Raw genomic sequence first — 20799 nt, 5'->3', positions numbered from 1 at the left:
CCCATCCATCCCTCCATCCATCCATCCCTCCACCCATCCATCCCTCCATCCATCCATCCATCCATCCCCCCTCCACCCATTTAACCATCCATCCATCCCCATCCATCCATACATCCATCCATCAATCCATCCATCCATCCATATCCATCCATACCACCATCCATCCCATCATCTGTCCATCCATCATCCATCCATCCATCCATCATCCATCCATCCATCATCCATCCATCCAATCATCCATCCATCCATCCATCCATCCATCCATCCATCCATCCTCCATCCAATCATCCATCCATCCATCCATCCAATCCATCCATCATCCATCCATCACCCTCCACCATCCATCCATCACCATCCTCACCATATGATCATACACATCATCCACCCATGCCATCCCTACCATCACATCCATCCAATCCCTCCATCCATCATCCCTTACGATGCTCCTCCATACATGCCCTCCACCACATATTAACCCATCCCCTGCCATCCCATCCATCCATCCATCCCAGTATTCACAATCAATCCATGTAATTAACCATCCATCCATTGCCTTCTCGCATCGCACCCATCAAGCACATCCATACCATCCATGCGTCCATGTACCATCCCATGCCACACCATCATGATCCATGCCCTGCCATCCAGAGTTGTCCATCTAAAACTGACCAACCATTCCCTCCAATCCATTAACCCATCCAATCCATCCATCGCCATCGTCCCGCCATGCATATCCATCCCTCACCTACACAGTTAACCGCCATACATCCATTCCTCATCCAGACAGTCCATCCTCCTCTCAGTCCATGCCATCTCCCGTCCAATCCCAGAACACGCCATATTAACCAACAATCATCCCCTCCATCATCCATCCTCTCCATCCAAGGCAGCCCATCCCTTGCACGAACCATTTAACCCATACCCATACGTCTGAATAAAAGTTTGGCGCATGGTGCATAGCCATTCCCCATACGCGCGATTCGCGGTCGTTGTACGAGGGCTGGGAGCGTTAGGTCGATCCATTTATCTCCACCATCCCCCATGACCCACCCGAGATCACTCGCAGTCCATTCCAATGCCAACCATTCCTCTGTGCGCACATCCTCTGATGACATGCCATCGCCCCTCGGCACACCCATTTAACACCATACCCATATGCCTTGCCCATCATCATAGACCATCCCTCCCAACACGTCTGCCATATTAACCATTTCCATTATGTAGTGTTTATTTGATATATCCTCCATTTCCATTAACCATTGCTTTCAGTCCATTTGTTTCACAATCCATCCGATTTCCCATCTCCAATTAAGGCGTCATAGACTGCCTATGGGAAGCGGTACAGTTGAACGTTAGTTTGGAGTCTATGGTTGTGGCATAATCCAGTCCACACCGCATTTAATACAGCATCCATCCATGCCCCTCCTGAGCCCCTGCGACTACGGCAGCTCATCCATGAACACAAAGACAGCGCATCCATCCATCCATCCATCCCTCCATCCATCCATCCCATCCATCCCACCATCCTCCATCCACATCCATCCATCCATCCAACCAACCCACCCATCCATCATCCATCTCCATCCATCCAGTCCATCCATCCAATCCATCCCTATCCATCCATGCCTTCATCCATCCATTCCATCCACCCATCCCTCCACCCATTTAACCATACATCCACCCATCCCTCCATCCATCCACCCACCCATCCCTCCATGCGTCCATCTCATCCCCAGGTGGTTCCGGGTTGGTTCATCGGGGTGTGACTGTTAGATTGAAAGCTGGTATGAGTGACTGAGAATGAGATCTTCATCTCTGCTGCTTGAGAACTTTGAAATTTCATATTTGAGAACAGGATGGAGGTTTGGGTGTGACTTCATCAGGGGTGTTAAGATGTTAAATCTGCAGCAACACTTACTATGAAGAACCATTTTTGTAATTGGATCATTTCTGTCAGTATCAACCTAATTCGATATTTCAAACATTAACACATTTCCCAGTCCAACATTTTGATTATTCCACTTCACTGAGGTCTCCTCTTCTTCCTCAGATGTTGAATGGTTTGGAAATCAACCTGACCACCTCCTGCTCCATCAGGCCGGTCCTCACCCAGCTTCCTCCACCCCCTCCTCCACCCCAGCCTCTGCAGCCTTCAGCCTGGACCCCTCTGTCCCAGCAGGAAGGAGCTCAGGAGCTTCTGGACAAAGGACGTGGCTTCAGCAGGAGACTGACACAAAGTCAGGGGTGTGGAGGCAGAGACTGGCCTCCGTCTTCCTCCATCTCCTCCTCACATGCTGCTTTTTCCTCTTCTGACTCCTCAGATCAAGAATCACAACCTTCCTGCTCCTCCTCTTCTTCCTCTTTTCTCCTGCACTTCCAGCCAGCCTCATCCCTCAGCTCCTCCTCCTCCTCCTCCACCTCCTGCTCTTCTCTCCCAGTCTTCCAGCCTGCTTCCTCCTTCATCTCTTCCCACTCCTCCTCCTCAACTCCCTTGTCTGAAGCGGCATTGAACCCTTCTCCCAAACTTGTTCCAGTCTTCAAGCGTCCATCGCACCGCGTCACCATTTCCCTGCTGCATCCCCAAAATCAGAAGCAGCTGGGTGGAGCTGTGGAAGGGTCAGCGAGGGTGACGGTGCCTTCCTTTAGGAAGGAGATTCCCGCCACTGCTCCTCGCCTTTCTTCTTTATCAGCTGCTCCCCCCCCAGTTCTTCCTTTGCCCATCATCCCTCACTTCAGCCGCCATCCCAAACTCCACAGCAGCACTGCGGCTGCTCACCCGCCTCCGGCTCACATCAAGCGCGTCTCCAGCCTCAGTCCTGTAACAAAGTTTAAACCGAGGATTATCATCCCTCCAAAGCCGGAGATCAAGACCGGCTCCAAAACCACCCTGAAGGTCAGCTCTGAAAGTGACGCTGTCACTGGCTGCAGAGATGAAACACAGACGTCCTCTGAAACCTCAAACAATGAAACCTCCAAACGCAGCACGAAGGTGAGTCTTCCTGAATAAACACCATGGTGGTGTCACTTTTTTAAAGAGCCTACAGAAGATGAATTTCAAGTAGAGTTTGAGTAATTCTGCTGATTGGCTCACAGACAAACAGCACTGAACCTCTCGCCTTTCAGAGGATCCCAACAAAAAAGCCACAAACACCTGTGTGATGTGTGACCTTTAGGCCCCACCCCTCCACTGAACTCTCAGGTGTTTCCTCACGCACCTGTTGCTGTGCTTCTTTGATGTTTCAGAGAGTTTCTTTTGACCTAAAGACGAAGAAATCCAGAGCCGCAGTTGGAGACGTGGACGTGGAGAATATGGTCAAAACCAATCAGGTCAGAAGATGAACTTCCTGTTTCCTCATTTCCATTTCTCTGTTTTTACTTTCTCCTTCTTTTCTGACCTTCTCACCAGTGCACACATGAGCTGAAACATGAGAACAAACCCTCACATGTGACCAGTTAACAAGCTGGATACAAACGTTTCTTGTTATTGGGGAAGTGTGAAGCACAAATGACAGTTAGCGTCTTCTTCTTAGTGGTGTCTGATTTGTTGGGGCTGTGTGGAGGAGACTTCACAGTCTTAAAGCTGTGATCAGACCAGCACAGAAACTAAAGCCGGAGCAGATTTTACACACGACAACAATCGGTTTGGGTTGGAGTGGACTCTATATTTACAACAGCTTTAGCATTTCACCTACTTGCTGTTCTCTACCAGACTCCATTCAGAAAAACACAAATTTTACCTCACATAAACATGGGTGGTGTCTACCTACCTCTACTTGTTTAACACAAACCAATTAACTAGTTTAGCTACTTTCCCCATCATAACAGCTTATGGTTCAAAGTTTACATTGTCAGGGGGCGTGTCTTCGCTGATTGACAGCTGGATGGTGAGATAGGTGGACCTGTGAACTGTGCTAATGCTAGTTTTACCTGCTGTGAGGTTAATGTGCCCACAGACGTGTGAGCGCCAGTTTTGGACCTCCCTCCATGTGTTTTAAAGCTGGAGCTGCTTCTCTGGTCTGTGTGCCGTACATCGGCATGTTGGGCTGGTAAGTTTGCCGTCTAACTGACCTCGCAGCCTCCGTCTGTGCTGTTTATGAAGCTGCAGGGCGAGGAAGAGGAGGCTGATGAATTTCCACTTGTACTGTATGTACAGCTTCAGCTTCCTCATAAACATCCTTGAGGAGGACCGTGCACATTACTGTGATGTATTAAAGTACGTTGGCGTGATGAATAGCAAACACGGCATCCTGCACTGTCTGCCTCAGTTTCCTCAGCAACGCTGCTTCACGGGAGGGCGAGGACTGTTAAAGTGATGAATGGGCAGGAGGAGGTGGGAGCCCGGAGGGCGCCGAGCACATTAATAACAACATTCATCAGTTTTACAGCCCCAACCTGCAAGTTTTCAGGAACAATACGCCGCTTACATTTTCACTCTTATTTACACACTGCCAGCACATTGTTCACAAAAACAGCTCCGTTACACCAGCACGGGGGCATTTTCACACATTTGAACCTGTTTTCAGTCTGGACTCAGTTTAAACTCCAGTCCAGAGGCTTCAGTGATCAATGTTTCATAGTATCTGAAGATATTTCAGCCTTTGCACACGGTCACACTGTTAGATTAGATCATCAATCTGATCTGTGCTCTTTCCATGGGGAGTGAGAGGGTTTTATTGGTGTTCAGACCTGCTGGGACACACACAGTTTCAGATGTGTTGATCTTAAGGACAGAGCTGCACATCAGTGCCCTCTTCCCTCCATCTAACTGTTGTGAGTTTGAACGTTTCTGGGGATGAACGTGTGATGATGAGGTGATGAAGAGGCAGTGAGTTGTTGAATGAAACGCACAATTTTTGAGGTTTTGTGGGTTTTTCTTCCATGTTTGTAGTCCTTGCTGTTTTCTGCTTCACTTCTTTACAAAGCAAAATCCAAACATTGGCTTAAAAAAGGATCACGCCAGCTCAGTAGAAGCACAATAGAATGCTCATGGTTTTATTCATGTGGAAACATAAACGTTTGCTCAAACAGTAACTGCTCCGAGATCTCTGTGAGTCTGAAACGTGACGTGAGCTCGTGTGCATGAGAAAATCACCGATCATATATTCTGATGTTTAACTGAAGATTTAACAAAATCATGAACGACTGACGGCAACCATGGCAACCTGCTAGTGACCAAAGCAATCACCACGAAGGTTCAGCACTTGACCCTCTCCCAGCTGTTCCTCGCACCCTGTGGTTGCCAAATGGTTTTAAACCATTAAAATGGGAATAGATCTACTCTGTGTGCAGGCTGACTAGCCCACTAAATGACATCATTAGTGTTCTGACAATCGTTACTGTGTCACTGGTCGGTGTCAGACTTACTAATCAAATTTTAGTTGATGCCCAATGCTGGTAAATTACTGTCCTAAATGTTATGCAGCCATGTGCCACCAGGTGGCGCATCATAGCTGAGAAACACCCTAGAGTCTCAGCCTGATCTTAACAGTGTTAGGAGGAGGTTGTGGATACAAGTGGCTGAAATGGGCTTTTTCTGGAAGGTGGATGGTCTCCGCCGTAGGGATAGGGTGAGGTCCAGAGTGCAGCTACTCCACATCGATACGACGCGGCTGAGGCCGTCGCCTCCTGGGTCGGGGGTTCTGGCCTGTGCTACCAGGGGGAGGGCCTGTTGTAGACCCGGCACACAGAGATTACCGGCTTCACTGCTGAGAAGCAGAAATGAATAACTGGATGATTTCTTGTTTTGTAATTTTAGAATTGAATTTTCAAACAGCGTGCGTCGTTCATAGCACACGGCACAATACGCCACTTTGCAGTCGCAGTTTGTTGGTTAGTTTGTCAGAGATGACCTTATTAGTGACACGTGTGTGACCTCAGACAGATCCGGGAGTGTCTGAGAGGTGCAGCGAGCACCTGGACAGCTTTAACATCTCTGGCACTGGAGGAGACGGGAAATAAGGAAAACTGGTGAATTGGCTGGGAATGACTGCTGACGGGAAGGTGACGGCACATCCGTCTTCATTACCGCTCGTTTTCCTTCCTTCCCCTCCTCTCATCGCTCTTCATCTTCACCCGTCACTCCTCGTTCTGTCGCTCGCCCCTCGTCGTGTCTCTCGCCTCGTTCACCTCTTCCTTCTTTCTGTCTGCAGTTGTCCAAGCTGAACTCTGCGACTCTGCTGCTGTGGCTGAAAGCTCGAGGCGTGAACGTCAACGCCAAACACAGGAAGGAGGAGCTGATGATGAAGGTCATGAGCTGCCTGGCTGAGGCCTGAAGCACACACTGGCTCACCCCTCGCTGCATTTACTTAATAGAGTTACTTTGGAGTATTAACGCTGCGCTAAGCTTTCCTTTTAAGAATTTGATGTAAAATCTTATCAGCCGGGACAGATGAGAGCTTCTCATCCTCGCTAATTGAGATGCTGAACATTTGCCAACGTTAGATTTTGGTGTCAGATGAAGTCACAGCGGGTCCAGAGGAGGACCTTTGATTAAATGAAAGCACTGTTGGAAGCTTTCTCTTCCATGTGACGCCTTCACTCGTGTTCACTTTGCTTCATTGTTCAGGTTATTAACTGTAAAACTGTTCATTCACTGTGTGGAAGGTCCTCAGTGTTCCTACAGCAGCTGCTTCAGAGTCTTTTACCTGTGAGCCTCTAAAGAGCCACAGGGAGGTTTTACAAGCTGTTCACAAAGGTCATGTCTTCACAGAAAGCACCAGCGTTCTGCAGCAGGTGTGTTTGTTCTGGAGCTGCTCACCACTGTTCACGACTGCACTGTAATAATTCTTATTGAAGGTTTGAGAATAAAAACAAATTATTAACCAGAGTGCATGTTTGTTTTTTACCTTTGTCTTTTAAAGGTTTGTAGCTGTTTGCAGCACACACACACACACACACACACACAGATGTGCTCGTCCTTGTGTGAGTTAAGATGTTTGGGGCTTTTCTCTCATCATGTATGAAGGCCGTCAGATTCGTTGTGGTGAGCTGGGTCTCGTTCTGACTGCAGAGTAAAGAATATGCAGCGTTTGTTTGTGTGTCAGCATTTTACACAACATCACAACTTTCTGCACAACAAAACAGGCCTCGTTCACGTGCACATCTGTCCAGCAGAGAAACATCTGTGCTGTTCTGCACCGTTTGAAACCACATCAGCATGATGGGGGCTGAAAAACAACCTGCTGGGAAAAATAATGCAGTTCCTCTGACGCCCACCAGAGGCTCCAGCAGGGAGTCAGTCCACATAGACGGCCTTGTTAATAACAGACCGTTTAAGTCTGCGCTGCGGGTTTGGACATTTTATTTTTGCACCAACCTCTGTGTGTGTCTGTGTGTGTGTGTGTGCGTGTGTGTGTGTGTGTGTGCGTGTGCGTGTGCGTGATGCTCTCATACAGTCCAAACTAGCAGGCATGACCTCATCCAGATGTGATCATAAAAAGGTTGTAATGGCCTGAAGCTGAAGTTGTTTTTGCTGCATCCATCTCTTACATACAGTCCATACTGACAACATCATGAGTGAGCAAAGTGCAGAGATCTGAGTGTTTGTGTGTGTTAATGACCATCACTGAGCCTGAGGCTTCACAGCAGAGCGTTCACTCGTTCCTCAGGTCTGTGCAGCGTGTAAAACAGTGAAAAATGGTTTCAGTGCAGAATGAATCAAGAACTATGATGAAGGCAGACTCCTGCAGGCGGACATGATGTGTTCGTGCTTACATGTATACTTTATAAATCCCTGGGAACAACTTGAACTAATCTCTGTCCTCCAGTTACAAACACACAGAGCTCGGAGGACGGCTGATGATGATTGAGGGGAAATATTTGCGCAGTGTAAACATCTTAAAGCTCCAAGTAATGAGGCAGACATGGAATCTGCTCCAAACTGTAATAATAAAACACAGCAGCATTCGTTATTGGAGGAGATCCGTGTGTGTTTGTGTTTTGGATATCAGCTTCCAAATGTGCAGTGAAAGTAAGGTTTTCAAAATAAACCTCCGTCTGCCAGAGCGGTGGGTTGGACTGTTTGTGGGAACGTCCTAAAGCACGCCTGCAGGCGGGGCGCTCCTACCTACACAGACCCGATCCATGCGTCCCGGGGCTCACGGTATACAAATATTGCCGTCTAATGTATAAATGCCAACACACTGCAAGCCATCGTGATTACTGAGGAGTGTGACTCGTCTGCAGTGGAGGACTCTATTCTGCTTATTTTCCTATACAGAAGCAAGGTTGTTGAGCCTGTGTGTCATTTGGTGGTTCAGTTGTCGTCCTGTAAACTGATTTCAGCTTTAGCCGGTTTATCACCGTTAATCACAGCCTGACAGATCGCTTGTAATTGCCAACCTGAGCTCATTCAGTTGCACTGATAGCAGACCGTCTCCATGCTTTTTGTTATCTCGATGCACTGCAGTCACAGATCCCGTCTGTGTCTTAGTAGAAAACTCATTGCTCAGAGGTCGAGAAGTTTTAGCTGTGCCGTGACCTCTGACCTCGTTTCCTGCTGTGGCTGCAGGGTGAGTTAGTCACATGGTTGATAGATGTTTCCTGTAAAAGTGTTTGTCTGTCGTTGCGTCAGCAGACACCTGTTTGTGTATCGTGTGAAAAAGCCCACGTCCAGCTCAACCCTGAGCTTCCCCACATTTCTGTGCCTGCAGTTTCCCACAATGCATTCTGATACTCTCCCCACCAGGAAACTCTATCCTGAGCAATGGCACATTTGGGACGAGGTGGAATTCCATTATTTTAGACACGCTGTGAGTGTGTGTCCAGTCAGATTCCCCAGAGGTGAAATCACTGCTGTCAGGCGTTCCATCATTTTTCACTCTGTTCAGCCTCTGCTCGATCCCCCGAGTCAGACCTGACCTGCGAAATGATCCAGCACACACTCACACACACACACACACACACACTCGCACACACACACTCACACACACACACACACACACGCGCACACACGCACACACACACTCACACACACACTCACACACACTCACACTTCGTTTTTATATCTTTGTGAGGACATCTCATTGACATAATGCTAACCCTTACCATCTAAAGTGAATGCCTAACTCTCAGTCTATTCCTAACCGTAACCTAACTGTCACCCTGACACTAAAACCACATTTTGAGTCTCAAAAATGCCTTCAAACTTATGGGGACGGGATTTCGTCCCCATAAGGCTGTTGGGCCCCACAAGCACAGTAAACCTCCAATTTTTGGTCCCCACAAAGATATGAAAACACACACACACACACACACACACACACACACACACACACACACACACACACACGCACGCTCTGTGTGTTTACATATCAGCTGACAGTTTGAAGCAGAGTGTGACAGAAACCTCTCCAGCTTTAAGAGCCTCTTGAGTCTGAGAGACGAAACTACAGCGAGAGTGACCTCGCTGATGGACCTGGAGCTGAAACCACATCATCGTCAGCTGTTACACTCGCCCTAAGTGATGTGGTCTAATGCAAACGTCACAGCAAGCCTTCACACTCAGATTCAATGATGTGCGTTACATATACAAAACAGATGAATGTCCCCACAGCATGAGTAATACGAGCACACAAACACACACACACACACTGTAATGCCTCTTTTGTCTGAGCTGTTTGAGTTCAGGTAATGATGGTGATAAATGATGATAATTACTCTGTACTACATACTTGGTGCTGCAGTGTTTGACTCCAGGTCTGACTGATTTTTCTTTTTAAGGCTTTCATCCAGCATCGTCTCCTTTTTCTGAGAACTGCAGCTCCTTTCTACCAGGAAATCTTTTCAAGACTGCAAGCCTGTAAAGAATAAGAAGGCCGATGCGCTCGAGCTCCGACTGAAGCAGCCTTCACTCAGAGTTATGTGTAGTTCGGGACATAAAAGCAGCTCTTCGGGTTGACTCGGAACAAAAGACAGTAAGCACTCTCTGTCGTAAAGCCGTAAAGTTTAGTGTCTCCATCCATAAAATAAAGAAACTCATTTAAATCTGGGCACCTGCCCTCCTGACGCTAATGTGTACTCCCCTTTGTCTGAATCTAGAGATACGTCAAGTCCATTTGCACTTCAGTAACCTTCAGTCTTATTGGACATCAGCAGGTCAGCTGCACAAAGGTCAGATTTAGCGTGTGCATGTAAGCAGAGGAAGCAGGCACACTGAACAGGTTCAGGTTTTTGTACCAAAGGTCAGGTGGATCACCATTACTCCAGAACCTGAGCTCTGGTAGCTCTGTGCTGCCTCAGAAACGCACACAGCTCCACAGTTTGTGCTATGCTTCAGCAGTGGTAGGTTTGATTGGTAAACGCTGGGACTGCCTCCTTTTTTGCCTTAAATCTTTGCTGCAGAGAGGAGAGAGACCGAGTCCAGATCCAGAACAAAGACTGTTCTGTTTCTGCAGCACAGAAACCAGGACAGGGTCAGAGTGATGGATAACTCTGTGCTTCCCAGTGTCCATGTGAGAGGCAGAGGGAGGGGATTTATTGCTTTTTATTCAGAGGTAGCGGTCAGTGAGAGTGTCTCCATCCAAAAGGTTGAGCATATTAAAGCATAAATGTCTCTGAAGGTTAATGAGCAAAAGTAGACGAGGTGAACTCGGGCTCGTTAAAAGTTACTCTGATATGAGAGGAACCTGCACAGGGACAGATGTTAACACCTCACTGTTGAACCCTGCTATCAGCTCTTAGCACATAAACCATCCTGACGTTTGTCTGTAATTACTCTTCCCAGTTACAGTTACACGTTAGTCGGGCCATGAAGTAAAGGTCGCCATCCTGGCAGGCTCCCTTCTAGCTAGTAAAAATCCAAACTATTAATTATTTTATCTTGTTTACTGTAGATACAGGTACTGTTTTTATTTAAAAGTACTGTTAGTTACCTGATCTCAGCTAGACTAGAGCCAAAGTAGAACCATGTAGTTGTTGTAGCACCGTTGTATCCGCGGTTTAACCTGACGATAGCCGTCAGAACGTCACATCTCCATGTGTGAGGAGCCCTATCGCATCAAAAAGTGTAATAAAAGGTTGATGTTTGTGTTGTACTCAGTGGGCATTTAAAGGAATAAACTGACTGATGTTGCTGTTTAAGCTCCTCCATGCTGCCCACAGTTGTTGGTCACCTGCAAGCTGCTTTGCAACCCACATCTATCCTGTGACTCTTAAATGAAGTCAGAGCACAGGTGTCGAACTCCAGGCCTCGAGGGCCGGTGTCCTGCAGGTCTTAGATGTGTCCGTGATCCAACACAGCTGATTTAAAGGCTAAATGACCTCCTCAACATGTCTTGAAGTTCTCCAGAGGCCTGTTAATGAACTAATCATGTGATTCAGGTGTGTTGACCCAGGGTGAGATCTGAAACCTGCAGGCCCTCGAGGCCTGGAGTTCGACACCCCTGAGTTAGAGGAAGCAGTTCTTGATACTCGAGACTTTTTCTGCCTGTGAAACAAATGCATTGGGTGCTACTGTTATATGATAAACTCTGGAGTAAGTGAACGAGAAAGCAGCCCGTCCTCCGTGATGGAAATGTCTCCGGGAACTAGCTGCAAGGCTCTTTCACATCTGCCCGGCTGAACGGTGCGCTGTGAAATAACGGTAAATGTCAGGTTGTGTGTCTCAGCCCTGACGCCGCACGACTGACAGCACACAGTCGCTGGCAGAGGACCATAGAGACTACAAATCCAGGTTAATGCACATGTGGGGCCCGGAGGACCTTTACAGGGTCTGCACACAGTTAGCAACTTGAACCCGTCTCTGAGGAAATCCGAGCTTTCCTCAGAGACGGGTTCAAACTGAGGCTGTGTGCAGAGGCATGAAGCTGGATTTATGTAAAGTCTCACATGGAGCAGACTTACTGTAGAGTTTATATCTGTCCAGCGCCAGAAAACCCTCTAATTAAAAACCTCCTCCGCCCTTCTTTCTTTCTGGCTCCCTGTGAAGCTGATTAGCCCGAGCTCCTTCACAGCCCAGCGGTTATCATCTTTCCTCTCTGCTCTGACTCTTTTTCCTGCTGCTCATTACTTTCTGCCTTCTTTCTGATGTGAAGGCCTCCACTGCCACCGCAGCAGCAAACAGTCGTTAAAATCAGGTCCACTTCACTTTGATCTCCTCGTTTACCGTCCACTCGTCTCCGTGATGTTCCCTGATGTTCATGGGAAGCATCACTTTGATTTTGCAGCATATTCTTGTGTGTACGTCTTGATTTCTTAGACTAAACACTTTGCTCTCCCTGGTAGACGCTTTAAAGTCGCTGCAGGTTGTTTGTTTTCAGGACACGGTGTTCAGATATTTACTGTAAACTGAGGTTAGATCTGAGAGTCCCTCATAAATGATAATGCCGTCCCGACCCAGAAACAGAGCCGAGGTGGTCGGAGACGGGACGTCCCGACTGGTTTCCAGGTTTTCCTCGCTGAGCCAATCTGCGGCTTTTGTCCGCTGACATTTCAGTCTGAGTCGTTTCAGTCCTTCCTCCAGGCGATGACTTTGCTCCTTCTTTTATTCAAAGAGCACTTTTTCTTTCCTCCCAGACAGCCGACCTGCCCCCTCCCCCTCGGGCCTGAAATGGATTCTTCGTCCTCTTTTATTCCCTTTTGCTCCTTTTTTCTTTCTGTTTATGCAGACGTAGAAAAGGAAAACAAGCGAACAAAAGAGTCCCTGACAGTTGAGGACAAAGAGAGAAAAGTCTGTGTGGTGCTTCTAAAACGTCTCCTTTCACCAACGCTGTGTGTGTCCTTGGGCTCCACCTACATGTCTCATTCATATCTTGGCCTTCCTGGAAGTTTGGATGTCATCTCTTTGATAGACGCACCTTTAATATCAGGAGTGTGTTTGTATACGTGGGCAGGTCTTTAAAGGCTTCTGCTACAGTTGTTTTAGGTATTCAGTGCACAGATCCACACGTTTGGATCTAAAAGGTGCGCTCGCTTTCTAAATCCTAGGAGTTTGTACACAAAGTAAAACATTAGCAATAAATATTGTACTAACATATAAAATGACCGAAGCACCTTTGCTCTGTTATTTATATGTTGCTGGGAGTTGTTAAAAACCGACTTTGCCCATTAAAAATAGAAGCCTGAAATCTGGCCGATGTTTCCGTCAGAGAGCTGAGCTCTGTCTAAAACACTGAAAACTGAACTTTTCAGTGGCAGAATCCAGCTTCTAAACCCAGTAACGAGCTTTTCTCTGATTCCTGCCCAGTCAGCCGGTCACCTCGGGATCAGACTGTCGTCTGCTGAGGTTTCTGATGATGAACAATCGTTTCAAACCATCTAAAACTAAACTCACTCTTTTATCTAAAGCAGCTGGAGTTTGTTCGGTTTCACCATCAAACTCTTCACTCACATCCAGCCGATCATTTTACAGCGATCGAGGAGATCCACTGTTATCACCATGGAGCCTTACTGCCAGTCCACCAGGTCAGACACGAGGATGCTGCAGCAGAAATCACACCAACAAAATTAACAAATACAAACTTGTATGAAAACACCAGGAGAACACAGCTGAAAGCAATCAAGGAAGACGAGACAAGGGAAGTAAAACTAAACACAGCACATCCAGGATCAGACACGTAAGGACGTAACTAACCATGGAAGCATCCACACAAGCCAGTATCAGAGCAAAGCGTGTGATAAACACCAGCCCATCAAAGCTTGAAACGGACAGATGTTGCATTACCAGCAGGGGGAGATAATATATTTAAAAATATTTAAAGCTGAGAAGTCAGTAATGAGCAAGGAAAATATGAAGTATGTTTCAGGAGCAGTGAAGCTAGGCGGCTAATATGTGTTAATAACGTCTGTTTAAACACCGGGATTATTTTCATGTTGACCTGAAATAATATCTCCCTCTGCTGGTGCTGCAGCGTACTGCAGCCTCTGCATGCGTGTCCTTTTCATACTTAGAGAGGCAAAGCATGAAAGATGAGAAACCTGGTGGAAATCTTCCTTAGAGTGTTGGTGGGTGTAAAGAAGATCATCCATCTGGTCAGCACTTTGAATCTGACTGGTTAAACTATCTTCAGCTGGAGCTCCAGTCTGCTGTTACTCTCTATTACCATGCAGAATATCTCTATACCAGGTGCAGGTGGTGCAATCAGAGCGTGCTCAGTCTGCTAAGCGTCTGGCATAAAGATGAAGCTCTTTAATTGCTGGCAGGCTGACCTGCTAATCCGAGGCCTGTTTAAAATGGATTTAATCACTTCTTCACTTCGATTGACTTTGTCTGGAAGCTGAATCCCTGCTCGCCCTGCAGAAACTCGAGCTGAAGAATTAGAGCACATTTTAATAGATGCATGAGTGCACTGCATGAGCTTTGCCTTTGGATGCATTATTGTCTGTGATTTTTACTGTGGAACAAAGCCGTGAGCCTCACTAACGAGCATCCGGCTCTTCATTATTCATGTGACTCCTCGGATTGATTTCCTCTCAGCGATCGTGTCTCTTTATTTTGGGGAAGAGAGAAGCGGAGAGGAGAAAATCAAAGACATTCAAGCGTTTTCATCTTTGCAGTTATTTTCTCTTAATCAACCATTCCCAGCTGTGAAGCTGTGCACATCATCACTGGCCTGAAGAATTTCCCAGTAGACCTTTATTTGTATGCAAAGTTCAGTTGCCTGAAAAGTCACGATTGGACTTTTTTGTGTGTTTCTTAAATGTGTGGTCAGGTTTGGGGAGTGTTACGCTGCACTAGTCAGCAGGTGCTCTCACACTGTGGATGGAGCTCTCTCGCTCTCACTGAAATGGTCACTTCTTCCTTCACAAAGCAACACGATATGATTGTGCGTTCAAAATGTCTAAAACCCAACAAGTATGTCTTTACTTTGAGTCTCCCTTCATCAATATGTTTACAGATATTTGAGACTGTTTTACTTTATTTGGACCTGAGTTTAGATCAGTGTGACCAAATTCATTCATTCATTCATTTGGGCTGGAGAAGTTTAAAAATGTGCAGCCATATTTGAAAAGCTGTTTCCTGCTACGGCTCAAACTTTGCTGGATTTTCAAACCAAACATTCAGGTTTTACTGAGTTCCTTCAAAGACAGGGGACTGCAGTCAGCTCTGTTAATGACCTCATTTAAACCAAAGCACATCCCAAACTTACTGAGCTGCTTTGGATCTAAAGTCACTGTGTAACTTGTGTAAAGTCACTAAGAAGACTTCAGAGTTTATATCCGAGCATCAAAGCGTCTGTGTGGACCCTTTGAAGTTTTATTTTATCAGTGATTCTCTGCTGTTTCCTGGAAAGAAAACCTCTGAGGTTTCACTGCCGTTTGCTCATTATTCCTCCTCTGTTTCTGTATTTTTAATATCTCTCCACACACGCTCTTTGTCCTCCGTCTGCTCTCACGGTCTGTCTCCTTTACTTATCCTTCGTCCCCGTCCTCCCCCGTCCTCCCCCGTGTCTCCTCCCCTCTGTCAGGGATGTTCATCCTGCCGTCCTCAGAGCTCCACGATTAAACTAAAGCTTCCTATTGGTGTGGATATGATTGAAACACTTTCACTGACATTATCTAGCACCGTAATGGCAGCCACAGTGTCACACTCGTGTGTTGGACACGCTGTAGTTAACGACCAGCTGTACTCAGATCCACAGCTCCCATCACAGAGAACTGATCTGCCTGCTCCGATCCAAATAACGTCAAAGATCGAGGCGCCAGCACAGCAGCACAGCACCCAGTTACAGCGTACAGGGTCACTGCTGTGAAGGGCTTATTGTCACCAGCACACAATCATTTCCTCCTCCAATCAGAAGGATTTATTTGGAAGGTTAAACCTAAACGAACGTTTTTTATTGTCTCATTTCCACCTCAGTAGGTTTCAGTGCCTGAGGACTTTCTGGGGTGTAATGCTAACCTGCGCTTTCACTCTAACCCCAAATCTGATCAGCTCGTTACAAATGTAACCATCACAGTTACACTCAGGCATCACGTGTAACTTTAGTTACATTTGCAACTAGTTTGTTACCTTTTATTGCCTGAAAGTGTTAGGGTGGTCGTCGACCCAGAGCTTTCTGTTTTGCATTATTATTGAACTTTGATTTTGATATTATTTATCATTTCTAGTCCTTTGGATTCTTTGGTACTGTTCTGTTTGCTGGTTTCTGTCTGTGTTGCATAGTTGCTCCGTCTCCCCTGTCTGCTGTGTCCCCTAGTCAAGTCCATCTCTCTGTGTTATGTTTCCTGTTTTACTTTGAAGTCCGCGTCTCTGTGTTATGTTTCCTGTTTTACTTTGAAGTCCGTGTCTCTGTGTTATATTTCCTGTTTTACTTTGAAGTCCGTGTCTCTGTGTTATATTTCCTGTTTTACTTTGAAGTCCGTGTCTCTGTGTTATGTTCCCTGTTTTACTTTGAAGTCCGTGTCTCTGTGTTATGTTCCTGTTTTACTTTGAAGTCGTGTCTCTGTGTTATATTTCCTGTTTTACTTTGAAGTCGTGTCTCTGTGTTATGTTTCCTGTTTTACTTTGAAGTCCGTGTCTCTGTGTTATGTTTCCTGTTTTACTTTGAAGTCCGTCTCTGTGTTATGTTTCCTGTTTTACTTTGAAGTCCGTCTCTGTGTTATGTTTCCTGTTTTACTTTGAAGTCCGTGTCTCTGTGTTATGTTCCTGTTTTACTTTGAAGTCCGTGTCTCTGTGTTATGTTTCCTGTTTTACTTTGAAGTCTGCGTCTCTGTGTTATGTTTCCTGTTTTACTTTGAAGTCCGTGTCTCTGTGTTATGTTCCCTGTTTTACTTTGAAGTCCGTGTCTCTGTGTTATGTTTCCTGTTTTACTTTGAAGTCCGTGTCTCTGTGTTATGTTCCCTGTTTTACTTTGAAGTCCGTGTCTCTGTGTTATGTTCCCTGTTTTACTTTGAAGTCCGTGTCTCTGTGTTATGTTCCCTGTTTTACTTTGAAGTCCGTGTCTCTGTGTTATGTTCCCTGTTTTACTTTGAAGTCCGTGTCTCTGTGTTATGTTCCTGTTTTACTTTGAAGTCCGTGTCTCTGTGTTATGTTCCCTGTTTTACTTTGAAGTCCGTGTCTCTGTGTTATGTTCCCTGTTTTACTTTGAAGTCCGTGTCTCTGTGTTATGTTTCCTGTTTTACTTTGAAGTCCGTGTCTCTGTGTTATGTTCCCTGTTTTACTTTGAAGTCCGCTTCTCTGTGTTATGTTTCCTGTTTTACTTTGAAGTCCGCGTCTCTGTGTTATTGTATCAGGTTTTGCTTCCCTTGTCTCGTTAGCCCCAGCTATGTTTTCTTACTGTCTCTCATTCCCTGATTGCTCCCTCTCTGTATTTAAGTCCTGTGTTTTCCTTTGTCTGTTTCTCCATCATCTTGTGTTGTGGTGTGTTCGGTCTGCCTGCAAGTTTAGTTTCTGTATTCCCAGTTTAGCCAGGTTTCAGTTTTTTTTGCCATCAGCCATTAAAGTTGCATTTGAGTTCACCTTTTTACTCTGTTCGTCTGCACTTTGGGCCCACCACTCCTGCCTGCACAGCCTTCACATGAAAGAAAGTGTCTTATTTGATGACACCTGGGAGTTACAGAAGCCCTCCACCTGCTAACGTGGTCACAGTAGGGCTTAATCGGGCCGATTTTGTTTTTGGGGACAGTTTTGCTGCAGCTGCTCGAGGCACTGCCACACGCAGCAGCAGACTAAACGGTACCATAGGGTACCCTGAATGTTTCAGACTCATTTGCGTCTGATATTTAGAAAGTGTGAGAAGCCTTTGTGTCATGTTCTTTCATGTAAGCTTGTTTCGTCCGGTCACACTGTCTATGCAAGATCTATGAATCAAATGCAGGAACACATCTGTGGGAGAGCGGGCATGCTGTAGTGGAAAGGAGGGCCATGAATCTGCCTGCCCTGCTGAACAGGTCCGTCTCTCTGCAGCTTCAGGATTTGTTCATCGATCCTCTGAGTAACCCCAGTTAATCCCAAGTATAAAAATGTGTGGTGCCCGGAGACCAGCCCCCGATGTAAAGCGTGCCCGGGTCAGCGCACGGAGACATGTCGGACTCTGCTGATGATCTGACTGATCTGCTTGGTGAGAGCAGGTTTCTGACAGAGCTGCTGCTGTGGATTGAATTATACTGTACAGGTGTTCCTAATAAAGTGCACATGGATGACCTGCGAGTAATTTGGAGTGAACTGTGAACCCTGAAGGCTCGCTGTTTATTTTTCCCCAGGATTCCCGAACTGCGGGCTGGCTCTCGGCACGTCGGCTTCATCGTGTTTCTGAGCACATGGTCTCTTTTTCCTCCTCGTGGTAAACCTCCCCCTCCTCGCCGCTCACAGACAGGACGTTTTATCTGCTGCTTGATTCATTTGTTCCTGCTGCAAAAATCCACCGAAAGCTGCAGAAAATGATCCCAATATTTCCCATGAAATTCTTCTGGTGGCCTCACAGCGGGAACGTTCGTCATTTATTCAGCTTTAAGTGAAAATAGTCTGGAAATAATAGCTTAATAACAGAGACTAAACTTCTGCAGCACAATGAGGTCTGCCTGCCTCCTGATGCTGCCTGATGCTTCATGCCATCTGAGTTTGTCATCACTGAGCACTAACGATCTGACCGACGAGGAGAAAGCTGAGGTCGGGACAAACCAAAGCGTATTTCATGCCTGCCAGTGCGAATCCCTCCAGAGATAAAGTGTATCTGCAGCTGCTGCACATTAAACGGCAAACAGGCGCTAAGGATCTCACGTCCACAGGTGCACCTGCATCTAACTGCACACCTCCGGGTGGAGCGGTGACGGTGCTGCTCAGCTCTGTCTTCTTTGGAAAGTCAAGCTTCGCTCTGGTTCTTTTGAAATTCTGCATCTTTGGATGCTGGAGGCGCGAGTTTAAAACCGCCCTGCGTGTCTTCCCCCTGCTCTCTCGGCCTCAGATAAACACCTGGTAACACCTGGCCAAAACACGGGTCGCTCGACCTCTGCTTTTCTACGCACCAAAGATGACTGAGCGTTGTGTTACATCTCTGTCAGACGACTCTGTCGTTTCTGTGAGAACCTCTGGTTTGGAGCCTCCGTCGTGATTTTGGCTCCGAACTAACTGACAGGAAGAAAGATCAAAATATGAAATCCTAGCGTCAGCCTTGTGACAGTCTGTTAGTAAGTTGGTCCAACAGCACAAACGCTAACAGCTACAGCCACCTGTGTCACCATCCACCTGTTTATAAAGAGGCCACACCCCCAATAACGCTAGCTTTAAGCCCAATTTACACAGTAGTTATGAAAGAGGAGAAATTATCTTTAGAGAGCAAACAGTTTGTGTATCAGGCTGTAAACATGTTTCATTCTGCTGTAATATTTTAACACGGGAGTCTATGACTCACTGCTGGAGCCCCTGCTGGACGTTAGAGGAACTGCAGCTTCTGTTAACCTGTCAGTCCTTACTCATTACTCATTATTCGTCAGTCTTTATTTGATGGTAAGTTAATTCAACGTTACATCAACATTAAAACATGACATTACAACAAGCTACTGCACGAGAGTTTAATTCATTTGATGGTTTAATATTTTGACATTTGGAACATTTTCATTGTGTTTAAGCTGGTTTTGGAACTTCAATGTTTCCAAATGAGAGTTTCTTTAAATGTTTCTGCAGCTCTGTGTTGTTTATATGAACCAATCACGGCTTAGCAAGGAAACAATATGCTGACCCGGTCTGAGCATGTGCAGTGAGCAGGTGGTTTATCTGATGGGAAGACAGAACTGCCTTCATCACTCTGGAATGTGAAACCGCTGCTGGCCAATGAGTGCATCAAGTAAAGGTTACACACACACGCACGCATGCACGCGCGCACACGCACACACACACACGCGCGCACACGCACGCATGCACGCGCACACACGCACGCAGTGGTTTTGTGGGTTTTGGGCAGATCTGCTCTGATACGAAACCAAACCTGACTGAAGCGTCTGTCGTTACAACGAACGTCTGTGTTGCTCTCAAGCCTCGACACGTTGGACTGGAACAAATAGAAAACTAATTCCTCTCCGGGGACGAGCGCAAACACAGATCAGGAAATAAAGGAAAAATCCAGCTGATGTCATGCTCGGTCGGCTCCTTTTACGGTAAAGTATTTGTTCTACAGTTTAAACAGAGGACAGAAAGCTGTGGTGAGAGCTGGAGCATCGAGTCCTAATACTGGAGATGTTAATGTGCCTGAACTGAAAGAATAAAGTCCAAATGAAACCGAGCGAGTGAAAACGAGACAAACGATCCTCCCGAGCGGCACATGAACCACAGTCTCCTGAGACTTACTCCACCTCAGGAGACTGGGCCGTTATCTCTCGCCCTTTACTGATAACAGCCTCCCCGAGGCACCAGAGGATGCTGTGTATGTGTGAAGAGAACAGCACAGCGCTGGTTTCCTGTTCCACATCTGACCTAAACTCATCACAGCTGAGCTCAGGGAGCAGAATTAACCAGCGTCTGCATTCAGGTGTCAGCTCTCTCGTCTGCGGCGATCTTTTCTGACCGCTGCTTGGATCTAAAGCGTCCAACACGTGTGATTGGATATAAAGAGAAAACTGATTAATTCTAACAATCTGGAGGCGGTCGCAGGTTCAGCAGCGTGACAAACGTCCTCCTCTTCTCTCGTCTGCCGTGTGTGAATGTTCCCGGCTCAGCTGATTAATTAAAAAGCCGGCAGGAAGCTGAACTCTGCTGCTGGAGTTTGATTAATTAAGAGGAGCGAGCAGATGAAAGTGGAGGCCCGAGGCTTGCTCTGGATCCTCTGCAATTAGCCTTTTCTGTGGATCAGAGGAGCCGCCGCTCTCCTCCTTCAGAGGACACCATTACTGCCACGTTCACCAGGAAGTGCTTCAAATCACAAACTG

General features: G+C 46.6%; 1 protein-coding gene across 9 annotated transcripts in view; it reads left to right on the top strand.

Moving 5' to 3' along the window:
* Positions 1–6826, top strand: part of LOC102307916 — a 20187-nt gene extending 13361 nt beyond the window's left edge. For 8 of the 9 annotated variants that reach the window (XM_014339432.2, XM_014339426.2, XM_014339427.2 and 5 more), the window contains 3 exons: positions 2051–2989; positions 3244–3327; positions 6150–6826. In XM_014339432.2, the coding sequence (XP_014194918.1) occupies positions 2051–2989; positions 3244–3327; positions 6150–6272 (1146 nt within the window). In that variant the 3' untranslated portion in view covers positions 6273–6826. Of the gene's footprint in view, positions 1–2050; positions 2990–3123; positions 3195–3243; positions 3328–6149 lie in introns of those variants that run through there. The other variant, XM_042227937.1, reaches the window with a different exon arrangement.
* The last annotated feature ends 13973 nt before the right edge of the window (positions 6827–20799 follow it).

The sequence above is a fragment of the Haplochromis burtoni genome, unplaced genomic scaffold (assembly GCF_018398535.1).
Source record: "Haplochromis burtoni strain Fernald_Lab_line unplaced genomic scaffold, NCSU_Asbu1 Contig_291, whole genome shotgun sequence".
Taxonomy (NCBI): Eukaryota; Metazoa; Chordata; class Actinopteri; order Cichliformes; family Cichlidae; genus Haplochromis; species Haplochromis burtoni.
This window is presented reverse-complemented; position numbering and strand designations above follow the sequence as displayed.